We start from the raw sequence: 20,005 nt of genomic DNA, 5'->3' as shown, positions 1-20,005 counted from the left end.
TTAGAACTGTATTTGAAGCAGAGTAAAGAACACGTAAGCAGGGATAAATAAAACTGAAGGAGGGAAACCTTCCATCCTAGAGCACTCTGAAGAGTAGGATCTCTTAGTATGATTTTTTTTAAACTTCTAGATAATCACAGGTTAGAAAAAAATTTGAAGTGATGTCTCATTTAGAGAGGAAAAACAAAAAAAAATTCTTCATTTTCTGAGCCTTCCTGTAAAATACTCTACTGTTAACTTGCTTATTTTCTGGCTGTGATATACAACCAGAACCTTTTAAAACCTTTATTTAAAGCCTTAAAGGGTTTGAACCACCTTTCCAAATACTCTCTAATATTCAAGTCTCCATCTCTCCCAGAAATATTATTTCTATACTATTTTATATCTTCCTTACACTCAATAACATTCAAACTTTCATATTCTAAACGAGTTTAATATTCAACTATTCTCAATCTGTGTAATAAGTGTAAATCTCATGTGCATAACAAGCAGCCAGCATTTTTTCAGGGCAGGAAACATGTCTTACGCCTGTTCCAATCCTACATAACAGCTTTGAGTATAAAGTAGAATTCAATAAATACTTGATGACTGACTTGATTACTGGGGAAAAAAAAAATCCCTTAATCGTAAAGCTGTTTCTATTTTCCATAAGCCCCTTGAATATTCACACAGCCAGCACTGGAAGATCCAAATGATGTTGGTGAGCCTCTACAGCCTCCTGATCAAGTTCCCTGTCCATTCTCCCCAATTTGTATAAAGCAGATGTGCTGCTGAAAAGGCTACAGGAACCAAAGGGTAAGGAAAAGGACAGAAATATCTGCCAATTGCCCCTTCTTTATTCCACTTCTACTCTATGAGTAATAACAATGCTTCTTGAGCATTAGCTATGTGCCAGGTTTTGTTTGCAGATTGTTATGTTTATCAGCTCATTATAATTCTTATGACAGTCCCAATAAACTAGAGGCTGCTACCTATAAAATAAGACAACCAAAGAATGTAAGATTGTGCAACTAGTCCAAATTCCCACATCTAGCAAGTGGTGGAGTTTGAATGTTAATTTAGGCAATCTGACTTCTGATCTGCTTTATTATTTATTCCTAAAATTTCAAGGTGTTTGGAGCAGACAACCCAGTTGCAGTTCCAAGTTTTATATCTAATAGGGAGAATAAAACGGACTTATAAATGGCTACTATGAAAGACCCTGAGATATTAAGAGGCCTTAAGAAGACCTTGAGGATATTACCTTAGGCACTGTATATTTTGAATAAGTAAAATCACATGCAGAAAGGAGACTTGAAAAATCTAATGTAGATCTGTTAAGTCTGTGTATGTGTATGTCCAAATCAGTGAAGAGTCAGGAAGATGCATTTTTGTTTGGGTTGGAGTGGCAGAGGATGAACAGAATTCTAGAATACAGATTTGGAAGTTCTCAGAACAGACACTCAAGACAGAGAAGATGAAAGCTGTTCTGAGTTGCTATTCTTTGGAAGACGGGTAAGGTAAGAAACCCTAAACTCTGAAGAAGATAAAATTCTTCTGAGCCTTACTGTATCTTCCAGATTTTTTTCAAATTCCTCCAGAAATCGAGTCATAGCAGGATCACCTTCAAAATCATTAAAATGATTATTTACCCATAATAATACAATCCGTGTTACCTGTGGAAACATGGAAGAGGCAGCATAACGATTATAACAGTGGCATCCTTTCTGCAAAAGTAGATTCCAAAAGCATGTTCCAAACTGAGGGGGAACTAAGCTATATGGCTAACCCCTTTTCCCATTTTGCCACACACAAGTTCATTCTAACAGAGAGGCATGGTTTTGTTTGAGCTTTTGCTTCCTTTTGTACACAAAGTAAGAGTCAAGACTCTGTGCCCTCAGTACGAAAACACAAGCCTGTATGCTAACATATAAGAAGTATATGGGATGTATATTTCAGAGACTGTCTTAAATTACAAGCTTCAAAGGGCAGGCAATCACATCAAAAGTGTTTAACTGAGAATATGTTTAACCAAAATTCTGAAACATCAAAAATACTATGAATTTTCAAAGTTGTGAACTGATTTATTACTTTGTGTCATAGATTAACAAAGAAGTTAAAAATTAACAAATGGAGGTTGAACTGAATAATGTGCCTAACAATATGAGTAATGTAAGTTAAAACTGTGGTAAAATACACATAAAATCTACCACTTTAACCACTTTTAGGTATACAATTCAGCGCCATTCAGTATATTCACAATGGTGTACAACTATCTCCAGAACATTTTCATCACCCCAAAAGAAAACCCCATTCCCAGTAAACAGTTACCTTCCATTCTGCCTGCTCTCCAGCCCCTAGCAGATACTAATTTGCTTTTTTGTCTCTGTGCTTTGCCTACTTGGATTATTTCATACAACGTGTGACCTTTTGTGTCTGGCTTCTTTGACGTGGCATATTTTCAAGGCTTATCCATGTTGCAGCATCAGCAATTCATGCCTCTTTATGGTTGAATATTATTTCCTTATATGGCTATGTAACATTTTGTTTATCCGTTCATCAGCTGATGGACATTTGGGTTGTTTCCACTTTTTTGCTATCATCAATAGTGCTGCTATGAATATTTGTATAAAAACTTTTGTTTGCACATCTATTAGCTCTTTTGGATACATACCTAAGGAGAAGATCTGCTGCGTTATATGGTAATTCTGTTTTTCGTAGCAGCTATACCGTTTTACATTACTATAAGTAACATATGGGAATTCCATTTTCTCCACATCAACATCCCTGAAATGCTTGTGTTTCCTTTTCATTTTTTTAAGCCATCTTAGTGGGTGTGAAGCAGAATCTCACTGTGCTTCTGATTTGCATTTCCCTAAGATGAATGATGCTGAACATCTTTTTCACGTGATTGCTGGCCATTTATATATCTTCTTAGGAGAAATGTCTATTCAAGTCCTTTGTCCATTTTTACATTGTACTGTCTTTTTGTTGTTGAGTTGTAAGAGTTCTTTACGTATTCTGGATACTAGGCCTTTATCAAACATACGGTTTGCAAATATATTCTCCCATTCTATTTGTTGTCTTGCTTTTCTTGATAGCTCCTTTGATGTAGAAAGGTTTTAATTCTGATGAAGTTCAATTTATCTATTTTTTTCCTTTTTTCAAATTTGTGCTCTGGGTATTATACCTAAGAAACCACTGCCTAATCCAAGGTCATGGTTTTTTCACCCCTTCTTTTCTTTGAAGAGTATTATATAGTTTTAGCTCTTACATTAGGTCTCTGATCCATTTTAAGTTAATACTGACTATAACGTAAAGGTCAAACTTTGTTCTTTTACATGTAGATATCTAGTTGTTCCTAAATCATATTTTTTTCATTCTCTAGCATGAATTTATCTCCTCAGCAACCTAAGTAACTATATACAACTCCAAAAGCAGGGAAAAGGCAAGCCTGTAGTTTTGGACACGTTTGTTTCCTAAGTAATAGAATTCCACAGAATTCAGCTACATCTAATTCATTTCCTTTAAAGCATAACTCAGAAAGACATACTAGGCAACTATGGCCCTACTTTTAGTTTTCTTAAAATAACTAACTTCCTACCAGTTACTGAGATAGTTATTGGTAGTTAACGTAGCAGTAGCTGAGGTACTACTAGTCTTTCCATGTACAAGCACCTCATAAAATAAAGATAATCTATTTAAAATAGCAAACAATAATGCAAGAAATACACTCAGAGCTAGATTTAAGTAAGTCACATTAATGGTAAGTTAAAGTCAAAACAAATTGTTTTAAAATGATTATATAAAGTCTTCAACTCAGAAAAGTCAATAAATTTCTATTTTACAAACAATCTAAGCCCTCTGACAAAAATTTACTTGGTGACTATTCTTTCTAAATTATTAAAAAACTTCTAAATGTTTTACTGATCTCAGAAACAACCGAATATTTTGATAAAATGCAAAAAGTACAGTTATGTTTTTGAATTTACAGCTACACCACAGTCTTATTTCAGTTTTTGCCTTTTAAAAGGCAAAATATCAACTTTCAACATGCTCTTTTGTCATAAAAGAAACTAAGCAAGAGATGTATCTATTCTAACTTTTTTAGATGAACTGAATCTGGTTATCAAAATAAACATTTATCAGTTGCAAATGGTTTGGGGGGAACAAAATTTAAAGGCTAAAATCACTTTCATGTCCTTTACAAAACCAACCTTATCCCTTAAGCTGTCAATTTTAAACCATTCCAGCAGTTTGATCCCGACATCCAAAGGGCTTTCAAGAAATGTTCTATAAGTTAATAGGAAATCTTCTATGTAAGTTGGGTCCACAATGGAATGTTCTTCTATTAAATGCATGATGAGACGCTCAGGTGTTGCCTAAAAATCAAAAGATAGGAAGAATTAGAAAATAAATAGCTCAGGAACCAAAGAACTCCTATTGATTACTTCCCTTTGTAGCCACACTATTATAAAAGTTCCCAAAGCAGGGCTTCACCTTTAAAACCCCTAGCACTGGTTGTACGTAATTCCCTTAGGGTGTAGTCCACCAGCACCCAGAGGTTTTAGAGAGAAGGCAGAGGAATAAACATGCACAGCAGCATTTACTCAGCTGTAGCTGTTTTTATTGGCATTTCATCATACCAGGGAGGCGGGGGAGGAGGGGAGATGATGTTATGACTGTCTCAAGTCAAGAGAAGGAAAGGAAGAGATGAGAATCGAACTCTGTAAGTAAGTAACTAAGTAAGTAAGTAAGAAAGAAAGAAGTAAATAAATAAAGCTTTCTTCCAAATTTAACCATCCTCAATTTCTCTTCTGCCCCAGGCTATAGCAACAACATAGCAGTTCAAGATAGCTTGTTTTATTGTTGTACTTCCTGGAATAGAAGTTTCCTCTTCTATGGTTTCTCTATTCTAGTTTACCATCTTGAGAGAAACCAGAAGTGCTATAGATAGCTTTTACATTGATTCAGAGTTTTAACTGCTTGCCTGCTTTCCAATTTATAAAAAGAAATGCAAACAACATTTATCTACTGCTCCTCCTTGAGCTTCTGAATCAATGTTAAAATTTATTACCTTTGCAGCCTTTTCAAAAGTGGGTACACAGAACAAATACAGAAATAAGCCAGATGTTAAACCAAATATAAAAACCAACTGTTGCCCATAACCTCATATTTTAATTTTTTCCATTCATCCAAACAACTACACAATTCAGAATTAATGCATGGCAAACATACATTAATGTGAACAATGTTCTTATGTAAGAATCTATTACAAAATATAAAAGGGTACCCAGTGCTAATAAGGCATGTAAATTCTCTAGAATGAAGTCAGAGGAAAGGGTCTTCATATAATCCATTTAAGAGACAAGATACCCACAGGTCATTCCTATTTTCTCACCCTCCAAAACACACTAAGAATACCAAATCGGATCTATCATTCAGGCAAATCATAATCTGAGGTCACTTAACACTTTGATCACCACATCACCCAAATCTGGGTGACAACTGAGTTTCCTCAGGGGTACCTGACCCACAGTGAGCAATCAACATGTTAAATCTGGTTCTTAGTTCACATATAGCTAGGTCAGGGGTAGAAATGATCAACATGTTAAAGAAGGGCCATTATTCTGATTAGCTAAATCACTGAGGCAAGATCTCTATGGAGGCTAGGCCATATATTCAAAACTTTAAAGAGAAATCGCACAGTCATGGAGAGGCATGTCATCAAGGTGTTCACTATCATCCAACAAGGTGTGATGCTGGGTGCAGAGTATGCAGAGTTGGTGGCTGCAGGAGATGGCTGGCATGACAGAGTCTGCTTATGATGAGCAAATAAGTAAATATTCAGAGCATAACTAGAGCCACTGATGGATAAGGTATTTACAAATAGGGAAAGGAAAAGGCTACCAAAAACTCTGGTATAGTACTTGAATTGGGAGTACTGGTATGAACTCATGATTGTTATAGGTAGCTAGCTAGGCTAGGCTACATATAAGAAGTTATAGATGTGTATGAATTTATAGTAAATACATATATTTCCTACCTCTGTCTGATAAAAGGCACTAGAAGAAGTGACACCTCAGTAGCAATGCACAGAATGAATGCCCAGATCTTTGTTTTTATTTTATTTATTTATTTTTTGAATTTATTTTTAGGATTTTTTTTGGGGGGAGAGGGAGGAGGTAATTAAGTTTTTATTTATTTTTAATGGAGGTACTAGGATTGAACCCAGGACCTTGTGTGTACTAGGCATGCACTCTACCACTGAGATATACCCTCCCCTAGATCTTGGTTTTTAAATGCTATTCTTCACTAGGACTCAGAGCTCTCTGGAGAAATGCCTAATTCCAAAGCTGGGGCAGGAAAACTGCAAGATGAGCCTGGAACATCCTGTTCTGCCTGATAATAAGGATGCTCCCCAAAAATGATGGGGTCATGTCAAAAGGATATAAAGTCAGCCTTAACAGGGTCCTACTGTTCAAATCTAGGACAATTTGATGATCATAACAACACTGATGGCAAGGGAATACAATACATGAGACCATACAAATATAATTAAATTAATGGAGGGAGATTGCTCATTCTTACAGTAAAATGACTAAGTGTAAGAGAAATAATGGAAATAGAAAATCACCATTTCAGGCAGGAGTGGTCAGTGGAAGTGAAGACCAGTGGATAGAGGTTTGATTGACACTATTCCAGAACATCTCTGCTCCAAATACTTCTCAATTATAAAGGGGAAAATCTCGGCTTTACAGTGAAGAAACTTGGCAGACAGACACCAATGCAACCAGGTGGTTAAGGTTAACTTCACTGGTGGTGCAGCAGGTTGACAATGTGAGCTCCCTGATATGATGAACTAAGAAGAGCACAACTTCATATCTGTGCAATTTCTGCCAGGACATCATGACTTTAGCCTGGGCATGAGGAAACACTGGACAGATCCAGGCTGATGGTCATACTACAGATGATAACGTCTATATTCTTGAAAACTACTGAGAATGTGAACAGGAAAAGAATGTTCCTGGAGTAGACTGAAATGACATGACAACCAAACGCAACTGTATTCCTGGATGAGATTCTGAACCAGAAAGGAAAAGAGCTAATGTCTGGAGAGTTGGTGAAAATCTAAATAGGGTCTGTGGGCAGAATAGTTTTACTTTATCAATGTCCATTTCCTAACTCAAAGGGTTCTATGGAGTTTATGTAGGAGAGGTTCTTGTTTTTAGGAAAAACACACAATATTAAAATTCCTAAAATTAAATGAAACATTTCATATTAATTAAATTCAGGAATATTTAGGAGTGATGAGGCAACACATTTGCTGACTACTCTCAAATAGTTCAAAAAGACTGATGATAACAGAGAAAATGCAGTGAAATTTTAACAGCTGGGGAATGTGAGTCAGGGTGGGCTCTATACTGTTCTTGCAACTTTCTGTAAGTTTAAAATTTATTAAAAAAAAAGCATTAAAAAACATGAGCCTCCATAGAAAGACAGCCTATGGAAGTCCACACATATGTTCATCTTCTCTACACAGAAAGCTTATACGTATCAGTTTAGGAAAAGAAAAGACAGTGTTGAACAATAGTCTGCCTCCTGAGGAAGAACTGATCTGACATCAGTCCCTCTTATTAAATAAGCTGCTGCATTTGTAATGAAAAATAACACATTTACTTATTCTACAACCAAGATGAGCTTGAAAAGAAAAAAGGTCCTGCATTTATCTCCTCTCCTTCAACTCTAACTGCTCTTCTTTACATCTTGCTGTCTTTAAAGAAACAGGATGGGGGAGTGTAAGGCAAGGGGGACAAGGAAAAGGGGAAAAAGGGAGTTAGAGAAAACAGTATGGGGATTAATACTCAGACTCTGTAACATGCTATGTCTTGTGATTTACCACATTTACTCTTAAAAAAGCCCTGCTGTACCACACTCATTTTCAGATAAGAAAATTGAGATTCCAAGAAGTTAGTGTCACAGAGATCCAGTAAGAATTGTCTAGGATTCTTTATGTATTTATGGTTGGTCCTTTCAATTTGTTTTGTTTCTAAATGCTGCTGTTTTTGATGAAACTAATCCCATAACCAATGGATCATAAGATAAATTTGAGAAGGAAAGCTGTGGTGTATTATAAATAATACCTTTCCATACTGAAACCAAATGGCAATGTTATCCTTCATCAATAAATTGTGCAAAAACCAACTGAGAAAAAGACAAAAGAACCAACACATTTACTTACATTAGATCCCAAAGTTAGTGAATTACCTTGCACTACTCAAAACCTGATTCAAAGTCTTACAAGCAAAATGAAAGCTTTGTTCTGTCAGTAACTAGAATAGTAAGTAAAAAACACCCACCTTGATGACAATGTGTCCTTTCCTGGTTCCACTTCGATCTAGTTCACGGTGCTCATGTACCATAACAATTTCTCCCTCTTCTTCAACTTTATGGGTATTTTTTTCCACATGATTTAAAATTCTCCAATAATCCTGCTGAGCTATGCAAACAAACTGTCCAAGAACAACATGGGGACAATTAACGAACCTATAATACATAAATACATCACTACGAACTAAGGCAGAGCACAGAGGTAAGAACTCAAGTGGCATCAGTTCTTTTTTTATTTAATCCCTTTATTCCTTAACAAAAATCAAAGTGAAATAAATAATTCGTGCACAAAGAGACCAAAGAAGTTAAAACTGTTTGAATTCTACTCTAAAAGGAGAAGTGAACATCTACTTCTCTCAAAACTGACCCTCTGCAAAGAAAACATGAAGCAGGAGTAAGTTAGAAACAAACAACTCAGTAGTTCCTATTTCTTTTCTTAATTAAAAAAAAAAAAGGGACTGAGTTGGCTACTATCAGATAGAAATTTAACAAACCACATTTATTTGGTATATTCTCTTTAATAAATTTATAGTTTGTTTATTTCCACAAATATTTGAGTCAGATATAAAATCCAGTTTCCTTTATTAACTGTGATTTTTCAAAACTTCTAATTCTCAAATCACATCATTTTATTTTGAGGAAAGAAAAATAGGCTCAGCCATTTAAAATCAACAAACAAGAGGACATGACCAGAGACAAACTCACCTGACAATCGTCTACTTTAGTCCTAACAACTCCACGCATGTACTGCTTATCCAGAGTGGGAGTAATTCCAAAACTATTTCCCATAAAGAGATTTTCAACTTTTCCATCTGGATGACTAATTTCTACAGTGCCGTTTAAAATAACATACCATGAGTCAAGCTAAAGAGAAAAAGATAGGTTTTAACAATCTTTTAAAAAAGATAGTTGTATCTTTGAAAAAGAATCAATCAATATATAGAATTTGCATAATTTAAAAAAGAAAGAAGATCTGACTATATTACTAAATACTCTGTGAGTAACACTCTGCTTGTGATGCAAACACTAAAGTTTATTTTATTTTTTCTTCTTTTAATCACTGAATTAAATCGGGAATCTTCATAACTGACCAAAATACTCTGAGACAAAAAATGTTATAGTTAAAACCACAAGCTCTTGGAATTTGAATCCAGAGCCTGTCACTGACTAGCTAAGTGACTCTGGGCAACTTATTTAACCTCTCTGGGCTTCAGTTTCTCTATCACTAAAATGGCTGTAACAACAGCACCTATCATGGGACTTCTGTGTTAATTAAGGATGAGTTTATACATACTAAGTGGTTAGAATAGTGCCTGGCACAGAGCAAACATTCAAAAGAAAAAAAAGATATCTAGAGATTAATTCAGAAAGACTACTAAAAGCCTGAATTTTAAGGCATTCTAACAAAATATTCAAAATTGCTCCTATGTTAAAATATGGACTTCAGTTTATACAGAAGTATTTAATGCTTTAAGGAGATATATTTTAAGGTCCACTATATATCAATGAAAGACTACTTGTTCTCATTTAGTATCCCTTTTACTAGCCTAAACTTTCAACAGGTTTAATGTGATTTAAGGAAAATCTGGATTATCATTCCTGAAGAAGAGTCAGTGGCAATAAGAAATATTTTTTTCAAAAGTGTGCCTTTTGGGAGTTATGTGAAATGCAAAATACACTCATTGTGGAATTTGTGATGCACAAATTACTTGAGGACAGTGGTTGTGTCAGGTGTTTCCACCTCTGTACTTGCTATGGCTAGAACAGTATCTGGCACAAAGCAGGCACACAACAAATTTTTGTTTACAGAAATGTGAAAAACTAAAAGACAAAATAAGTGGAAAAGAAAATAAAAGTTACTTAAAATCCCACTTTTCACATAGTTGTTGTTAAAAGTTTAAAATTTAAAAGTTTAAAGTTTAATATTTTTCTCCCATGTTTATATTATTTCATATTGCTGAAATATTCAGACTACCCTGTCTTTTCAAAAAATTTAATACTATTTTAATAAAATTTTAATACTATTCATTTGTTCATCAAACTTTTTTTTTTTTTTTTTTGGAAATCCCATGTGCCTGACATTTTCTAGGATATTTGGAAAAAAGCATGTAAACAAAGCTAGAGATAAGGTCCCCGCCCTCAAAGATTTCTATCAAATTTTAAAGTAACTTGAAAACCTACATATAACCTGTAGCTATACAATAATTCACTTAACTACTGCTTATTTGGGGAATGTATTTTGGTCATTTACAATTTATACTGTTATATATAAGCTGTAATGAGTATCTTTTGGGATACCTCTTTGAGTTTTATATTGTGTCCTGAGGAGAGACATTCAGAAGTGGAACAGTAGGTTAGAGACTTAATACTTTGAGGCCCTATATTCATACTAACAGTGTATGACAATATTCACTGACTGACACCTCAGCTTTAATTTTTATCAGTTTCAGAAGAAAAATAATCAAGTACTATCTACAGCAGTAACAACTTTCAAGTCCTCTGAATCCTCCCTCCACCCGTCTACAAGTTGCCATCCAAGCAACAGCAAGTTTGTGCATTTGTCCTTTTTTGTTTGTTTTTAAATGTTTAAATTATGACACTTCTGGTATATCTCACTTTTGAAAATAGAATTGCTACACAAATGCCTCAACTAACAGCAGTCCACAGGGAGGCAAAAGTACTTATAAACACACACACACACACACACACACACACACACACTTCCTTCATTTAAAAAAATTGTATAATATAGAAAAGGGATAGGGAGAGTAAATACTTCATAAACATTTTAGACAGTAATAATGTTATAAATATAATAATAAAGCAATAATGAAGAAATTTTTTAAATGTCTTACAACTTAATTTGAGAAGAGAAACCAAATTGGTTCAGTGAATATTAACTCATCGAACATCTACTTGTTCCAAGGTTCACTGCCAGGAAATCAAAATTAAGACAAAGTAAAGTGAAAACAAAGCAAAATGTATCTCTTCAGAAATGAAAACTACCCCTAAATTCAGTATTCATTTTAAAAATTGTATAAATTTTAAAAGTCAAGATTTACATAAGCTTATGGAAATTATTCTAAAAATTAGCTGCCATACCAAGTAATGTGTAACATTTATTAGCTAACCTACCTCTTGCCCATCTTCAAGAATAACAGCTCCAGCCTGCTCTACCACTTCAAAAATCATCACTGAGCAGAGTTCTCTCCTTACAGACATGGTCATGTTTGCAAAAGCCGGAAGCTGGTGCATAAACTCCAGTAATTGTTCTGTTAAAAAACAGAAATTCTAGTATAGAGACCATCAAGGACTACAGTCTAAAGATACAATAAAATCTAGAATTTAATACCCAATTTCCTAATCAATTTAGGAATTTATGCTGTTAAACTAGAGAAACCAAGACACAAAGTGACTGTTGGTTAAAAAAAAATTCAGTTATTTGCTTAACAGATATATTCAGATGCATATGAAAATACAGGCACAATGGAAGATACCAGAATTCACACTTTCCAGAGAGAACCAGGAAACCACACAAAATCAGACGCGGTTGGAGAGTTTAGATTATTCTCCTAGCACGAGATTCTACTCCATGGTGATTAAGTTTGTGATGTCCTTTGATCTAACAGGTTAGTGAAAAAGCTTTTTGTCTAGTTCATATTGAGCCAGAATTTTTAAAAGTAATTAATATAAGTCAGTAATTAAATTAGGGACAACAAACATGAATACTAGTTTAAGATTTGTCAAAGCAACTACAAGATAATTCTCTTTTAGCTAATCAACAAATGTTTATGAGTGCCTGTCTAAGACCATTCCCTGGTATAGATACATGAATAATAAAAATAAATATAAAGGAGAAACATATTTAAGCAGGCAGGTAAGGTAAGGGCTAAAAGAGAAGTATAAGGTGCTATCCACCCACAGATAGTTGGAAGTTAATTATATTTCAATTTCTGAAAAAGCTTTGTGAAAAGAATGTAGTGTACAATTCTTTATCATTAAAAATGCACTTACAATTTCTGTCAAGAAAGTATTCACAACATGAGTCTAAATTAGGTTGCTTAACTATATTATATGTCATTAGCAGGGCAAGGAATGTTAAAATGTATCAATCTTTATTCACACAGATTATAATTATTAGTAGCAGTAACTTCTGGTTAGAATCACAGTAATATGACTGCGGGGGAAGGGAAATCTAAGATAAAATCTTAATTGACTCATAATATATAATGACACTAAGTAATCTTTACCGATAACATTAGCATCTTTAGTATTACTCAATCTCCAAAGTATAGTAAGTACTTCAATAAAAAATTTAAGACTTTATAAAATTTGAACCAAAAATTGTATATACATATATTTTTTCAAGCTAGAGGCAAAAATATGATTTTTGATAACACTTATAACAGTTCATAGACAAAGCACATTGATATACTGTGTTTTAAACATACAAACATGAAGGAGAAAATCACTTTAATGCAATTAAAGCGCATTAACGAAAGAATCTTTTGTTTTATAAACTGGGGCAGCCAAGATGTGAGGGCGATCCAGCTGCAACATTCATCACCCTACTGATCACCATGGCTGATTCACTTGATCTGTCTGTCTAGGCACGTGTCCTCTTCCTCCCTTACAGCTCCACGCAAGCATCCCTCCTGAAGCTTTGCACCTGGTGAAAAGAGGATGACCTTCCCCAGTAGAGGAGAACCTTGCCTGACAGACAACTGTTCTTCAGTCAAGGGTATATGAGTAGCTGTGTTCCCCAACTAGAACTTCCAAACAAGCTCTCATACTGGGGCAGCTAGCCTCGAAGATGGCCCTAAACAATTCTTGCCTCTTGATATTCATGTCCTCATGCAGTATCTTCCCCTATTATATGAGGGTCACTCTGTGTGACAAACAGAACTGGGAAGGCAATGATGTATCACTTTTGAGGCCAGATCATAAAAGACACTGTGGCATCTGCCTCCATTCTCCTTTGGATTACTTGCTTTGGAGGAAGCCAACTGTCATGTTGTGAGGACTTTTAAGCAACCTTCAGAGGCTCATGTGCCAAGGAACTGAGATTCTATGCCAAAAGTCATGTGAGCAGCCACTTTGGAAGTAGATCCTCTAGCTCAGCCCAGTGAAGTCTCATAAGACTGTAACCCCTGCCAACATTCTGACTACAGTCTTCTGAGAAACAATGAGCTAGAACCACTCAGCTAGGCTGTTCCTGAATTCCTGTCCCACAAAAAAACTATGAGAAAATAAGTGTGTGTTGTTATAAGCTACTATGTTTGGGGTAATATGTTATGCAGCAATAGGTAACTACATATAAATTAAACTATAAAATTCTTACTGTGAACAGATGTACTTCTTACCAATGTCATCATCAGTTTTGTCTGCAGGTTCTTTTTCCAGACATTCTCGAACAAGATCTCGTCCCTGCAGTGGATCTGTTCGATCAATCTCTTCATCCTCCTCCTCTTCATCTTCAGAATCAACAGGTCCTTCTGGAAGACGTGTTAAATCTACATCTCCTACCTCACTTTCTGTAGCCTACAGAAAGAAAGCTTGATCACTTATCATTTCATATTATAAAAACTATGGCACAGTCTGAAGTAAGCAAAACTACTCCTCCCTACCAAATATTATAAAGAATTAGGCAACACTGTATGCTGTATCAAAACAAAATGATACTTATTTATAAAAGGTTTCTTTCTGCCCAAAATACAGGTCATCATTTCAGTGTGACATCTAGTTGATAAATCTGAGCCAGGTTAGGAGACTCAAACATCACTAAATGTATTAATATCTGTTTTCCAATAAACACTTGTATTTTTTTAAAGTACAACATCTCCTAAAAGATGAAGTGCAGGAAAGAGAAAGGTAGCTTACCAACAATCATTTTATGAGTACCTCATTAGTCTATGCTGGGTGTTGTAAAGAAGGTATCATGGTTTTTTCACAAGGTTTAGAATCTAATAGGGGAGGCAGTCATGTAAATTAAGAACAGAATTATAAAACAGGTAAAGAGTAGTACTGAAAAGTGCTAAAATAGAACAACTGTGAAGAAATGAACACACATTTATCTCTTCCCAGTACCTTATTATTGAATCTAATTGGAGCTGAGATTATTCTAAGCAATCTTAAAAACAAATTTGTATTTATAATCTTAAATTTGTAAACTTACTAGTCTCAGATAATTGTAAAGAAATCAGTAGATTAAAAAAAACCCTCTAAATTTAAAGGTCACTCATAGAAAACAATGCAAATGTATTTTAGGGAATAAAAACTACCCAAAACTGAAGCAAAGAGAAGAAAAAAAGCCAAAAAGAAAACTTAACAGAGCCTCAGAGACTCTTAATATCAACACTGTTAACAAAACGTAGGGCAATAGATATGCCACATTCATTAAGGTAGGGTACAAAGAAGATTGGAGCCCTAGCATTTTGACTACTTTATCCCAGCACCTGGAATACAGCAGATCCTCTGAAAAATAATGACAAGTGAATTAAGTCCTGATTAAAAAAGGTATATTGGTGAAAGGGCTAATAAGAAAAGTATTAAGATTTTTGGGTTTTTCCTTCCTCACAGTATAAATGTATCTCTGTGTATATGTTTAAATATAATTTAGTGAGGCAGACAGAATGAGGTGATTTTCTGATGACTTGGCCTTCTCAAATATACCACCAAAAGATAGCCTTTTCCTGTTTGCATCTAGATAAGCATGAGGCTACAGTGAGGGGAACTACAGGTTAGAATGAGAAGTTATACAAACTTACAAAAACCACATTTTCTAATTCAGGGCAAATATTAAGCCAGAATCTTAGATTTTCAGTGCTTTTGTGAATTCCCATTTTTAATACACCATTCAACCTTTTCAGAGACCACTTTGTCCTTATGTTTCCTCTTTGTCTTTCTGGCTAGGGCAAGAACCCTGTGAAATTAATTCTTTACAGTAATGCTGTCTAGGCTGGCCCTTTCCATTGTGTCTACAACAGGATAGGTAGGCAAAGGCCTCCTTTGCTCTGAATAATCAAGCTTTAGTTAGCAGTGATCCTCTGTATGTTCCCTGGAAACAATATGGGCATATACTTTCAACTAAATGTAATCCAACTAAAAATACATATATGCAGATTGCTTCCTTAGTGCCAATACTGTGCTTAACTCAGCATGACCTACAAAAGGAATACACAGACTCTGCCCACCACAAATTTCCTATGATGATGAAAAATGTCAAGTTTACAAGTAACTACACTAAAAAGCAAAGTGTAGAAAGTGACATGACCCACAGAACAACAGCTGTGGGCAACATGTGAGAGGCAATATGAAAATATCATCTAGATGGAGCCGCAGGCAGAATAGCACTACCAAAACAGGGTTAGGAAAAGACACACGTGTTCAGGGAACAGCATATGTATTTGTCAAGGACCAAAATCTAGAATGTTTAAGTGGGGAATAAAGGAATATAAAACCATTTGCAGACCACAGTTAGAAACGAAAGGCTTACCTCACCCCCCCCCCCAAAAAGAAATGAAAGGCTTGGAATTTGAATACAAATTTGAAGTCAATAGTGAAAATTAGATAATGGTGAAGTACTGAATATTTTTTCATAGAGAAGGAAAGTTTAATACTGTTCCTGCAATGTAAGTGGGACTTTAAAAAAACAGAATCAGGCAAAGAGAACTGAGACTTTGACTAGGAGACAGATGATATTCTTAACAGAAATATTAAAGACAAGTAGAAGAAAACATGTAGCAGGATAAAACTAGTTGAAGTGTCAAAAGAACATTCTGGTGGAAACGTGGCACCACAGCTCTGGAAAGATGGGCAGTAGAGCTCTGAGTTACGGAATCATGCTGCCACAGAGTTGGGATTTTTAGGATCACATTTATTTCCTGTATAGAAGCCAGAAAGATAGGTGGGAGATAGATGTGTATCTCAGGTTACTTAAAAATAAGTTAATGAAAAGACAAGTGCTTTAATTCAGTAATTAACATTTTACAATCTTCCAGCTCTTGGAAAAGACTAAAGTAAATAGAAAAACAAATTGAGAAAGCGGCACTCCTTATTTCTCTTGAGAATTCATTGAAGATACATAAAATATTCCATCCAAGAACATCCTAACATCTTAATGCATACTTTTAGCTAAAATTTTAAGCTAATCTGACTAGAAACATATTCACACTGAAACTACTACTTGCACATTTTTTCCCCAAACTGTGACAAATATTTTATTTTGAACTTTCTTTGAGAGCCAAGGACTTTTATTTTTAAACCAGAACATACGAAAACTCTCAAGAAGTAAACGCATCAGAGCATATTCACACATTTGGCCATATAAAATGGTGTCAACAATATTCCTATTAAGAACTGTTGTTAGGATGTCTCTCTTCCTCCCCTGCCTCCAAACACTCCAAATTAGAAACATAGTTGACCCTTGAACAACACTGGTGTTAGGGGCACTGATTACCTCTCAGCAGTTGAAAACACACATAAAACTTTACAGTCAGCCCTCTGTAGCTGTGGTTCTGTATGCAGGTACTGTAGTGTGTATCTACTGAAAAAACGTCTGTGTATAAGTAGACATGTGCATTTCAAACCCGTTTTATTCAAAGGTCAATTGTATCTGTATTATTTCACAAGGCTTTGCTTAAACTGTTACAAGTCATCGTTGGTGTTAGCCTTTTAAAATCTCTCAAATGCTGAGATCTGGGTAACAGGCAAATCACTTCAAATGTTGCTGGCCAAGGTATAAGCATTGGCAACATACAACTGTAACCAGAAAGTGCTTTGCAGGATGTTTGGTCTTGTCCAAAACGTCCCTAAGCAAATCTGGTCTATGCCAAACGGTCTGGGACAGGATCAAGTAACAAGGACCTTTCGGTGTGGACCAACGTCTATTAACCAAAGAGTGTATTCACGGCTTTAGCAAGTACTAAAAGGAGACCTGAGGTCAAGAGAGAGACCAAGGGTCCAATATTGACATGTAACTCTAACACCCCTCTTCTTCCCTTTGTTTCAGTCCTGAGGATCTGACGAGATACACACACACACAGTCTAGTTGGTGTTACTTACTGTATCCATGTTTTTTGTTTTTAAACTGTAGGTCCAGAAATTCTACATTTTGGGAGATACAGTTTATCAATCTATTATTATTCTGTTCTTATTTCTTTTATCCTCTAGTAATTATTCCTTTAATTTTTTCCACAATTTTATTCAATTTTTATTTTTAATTATACACTCTATTTACATTCTCTTGAAAATTTGTTAAATGTAGAAATAATAATGTTCACTGAGAAAAACATAACAGAAGCTGCAGGAACATAATAACAACTACCCACAAATCTACCATCAATAGAAAAACACTGTTACCATTTGGCATAAAACAGTAATAAAATATATATGCATGTATTTATTTAAGATTCCAATTTCTTTTCTTTTCATTTTATCTTTGTGGATTTAACTTTTATGCTGTTTCTAGCCTCTGGTTATTGTCCTAAGTTTAACTAAAGTCTAAGTTTGGGGATTTTTACCTTCTTTGGCTACATTTAAAAGATTTTATCTTATACTCTTGCATATTTGACTTTAGTATTACAATAGTTTTCTCTTTTAAATTTCTGAATTTCTGTTTTGGTTCTCAATTTTCATTATTTTTCCTCCTTTTCTCTGTTCACTCTCCCTAAATACACTGAAACCTATTTTATCTTATTGGTTACTTTATACTTCATACTTTGTACACTGCATCATCTTTTAACTATATGATTCCAAAATGTAAAACTGTAAGGGTAGAAAACAGATTGGTGGTTGCCAGAGGCTAGGGGTCAGGAAAAGGGACTGACTGAAAAAGGACATAAAAGCACTTTTTGAGGTGATGGAAATGTTCTATGTCTTCCTGTATCCTAAAAAGGGTAATTACACCTCAGCATCAAACATACATACACAAACACAATGATACGCATGAAGCAGAACTGATATGATTTGGTGCTGAATATGATGATCAAGGGAGGAAGGCCAATGATAGAACTTTCAGGTTTTGGGGGTATGAAGGGGTATGAAAAAGTATCTCCTTCACTTTGTAATGAAGGCACTTTTCTGATGGGCAGGAAAGTTGACAACGATACCTGCTAATGTTTTATTCAATCTTAAAATGAACCTCTTAAAAAGTAGAATAGACTGTGAAGAGAGTTACTGAGGAAGAAAAACATAAAAGGTTGGCCATAGTCCTATAGCAGAAGACTTCCAACCACATCAGCAGCTGTGCTCCAGTCCCAGCTTCACATGGGTCATCCAGTCAGTAGGTGAATATCCTTTAGGTGCTAATATAAGCACAGTTCTACAGAAGCTCCTCCAGGATCTTGCCAAAGATACAGGACCCCATCTTTTTGTTCAGGAATAAACCATAGGCCTTTCCGAGTGATCCTGAACTTCAATCTGTGCACTATTTCCTTGTCCCTTTCCTTACAACCATACAGGGCTCTGTTCCTTGCTCCAAAAAGATGACCATATCATCATATCTGGGTTAGAGATGGATATACTAGTGAGACCAGGTATGTATAGGTCGTCAACAACACATCTCTGCTTTACAACCTATCCTTCTTAGCAAGGTCTAGATATTCCCACTTATCTTGAAAGAAATCTATAGGCATATCCCTGAATTTCATTAATTCAGGGTCAATCTTCCTCCGGGTTCTTCACTAAGAAAAACACAGAGTCCAGAGAAGCACAGCTCTATTCTGACTTTAAGGTATGCAACAACTCTAATTTCTTTCACAAAGTATTTCTTTTCGGGAGAGGTGAAATGCACAAAGCCCAACAACTATAGGAGCAAAGTAAGTGGCCCCAGAACCACTGCACTGTTTGCAGCTTTACTTTGTAAAAATTCCTGTTCTGTCTACTATAAAATGTGAAACAAGGGGATATACATGGCATGACCACAGAAACAACCTCTGTAGAGAAAAGCCTTGCATAAACCAAAAATCGAGGGGTTTTTTGCATTTCACATCTGCCTACAAATTCCCCTTAACAGAGGAATGCTGATTTTTGTCAAACAGCTGAATCTGGGTAACTCAAATACAATCAGTTTAACACGTTTTCCTCAGACAATGATTCTATTTCAAGAGATCAGTACTACATGGCAGCCACTAGCCACATGTGGCATTTGAGACGTGGCTTGTCTGAATTTAGATATGCTATAAATTTGTATTAAACTTTGGCTTCTGAAGACTTAGTATGGAGAAATAAAGTAACTCATAATTTTTAAACATTGATTACATGCTGAAATGAGAATATCTGGATATATTGTGTTCAATAAAAGATATTAAAATTAATTTTACCTGTTTCCTTTTACTTTTTAAATGTGGCAACTACAAAGTTTAACAGTGTCTTTACAATACAAAGGCAACTCTAATTTTCTTCAAAGAAGATTTATATAGTCAATTATTATAAAAATTAACATTTTTATAAGTTTAAGGTCAGTGGTTTCAAGATCTATTTTTTATGAACACAAACATTACATATTAAATACAGACTCACTTGGATAAAAAAATTAAAAAGAACACTATATCCATACACTGCTAGATCATATTTAATCACCCTCAAAAGACAGATCACCTCTTTTATTATACCTGTAAATCTGAAACAGTAAATA

General features: G+C 35.0%; 1 protein-coding gene across 6 annotated transcripts in view; it reads right to left on the bottom strand.

Moving 5' to 3' along the window:
- Positions 1-20,005, bottom strand: part of RAPGEF6 (Rap guanine nucleotide exchange factor 6) — a 202,344-nt gene that overhangs the window by 77,301 nt on the left and 105,038 nt on the right. For all 6 annotated transcript variants that reach the window (XR_012069590.1, XR_012069596.1, XR_012069598.1 and 3 more), the window contains 6 exons: positions 13,734-13,911; positions 11,506-11,642; positions 9,076-9,234; positions 8,340-8,492; positions 4,197-4,361; positions 1,548-1,655 (listed from right to left, as the gene is read on the bottom strand). Coding sequence is in view for 2 of the 6 variants with exons in the window: in XM_006212844.4 (XP_006212906.1) it covers positions 1,548-1,655; positions 4,197-4,361; positions 8,340-8,492; positions 9,076-9,234; positions 11,506-11,642; positions 13,734-13,911 (900 nt within the window). In the remaining 4 variants the exon portion in view is untranslated. The remainder of the gene's footprint in view (positions 1-1,547; positions 1,656-4,196; positions 4,362-8,339; positions 8,493-9,075; positions 9,235-11,505; positions 11,643-13,733; positions 13,912-20,005) is intronic.

Source organism: Vicugna pacos, chromosome 3 (genome assembly GCF_048564905.1).
Source record: "Vicugna pacos chromosome 3, VicPac4, whole genome shotgun sequence".
NCBI lineage: Eukaryota > Metazoa > Chordata > Mammalia > Artiodactyla > Camelidae > Vicugna > Vicugna pacos.
The sequence above is the reverse complement of the archived record's forward strand: the minus strand, read 5'-3'. Positions and strand labels throughout refer to the sequence as shown.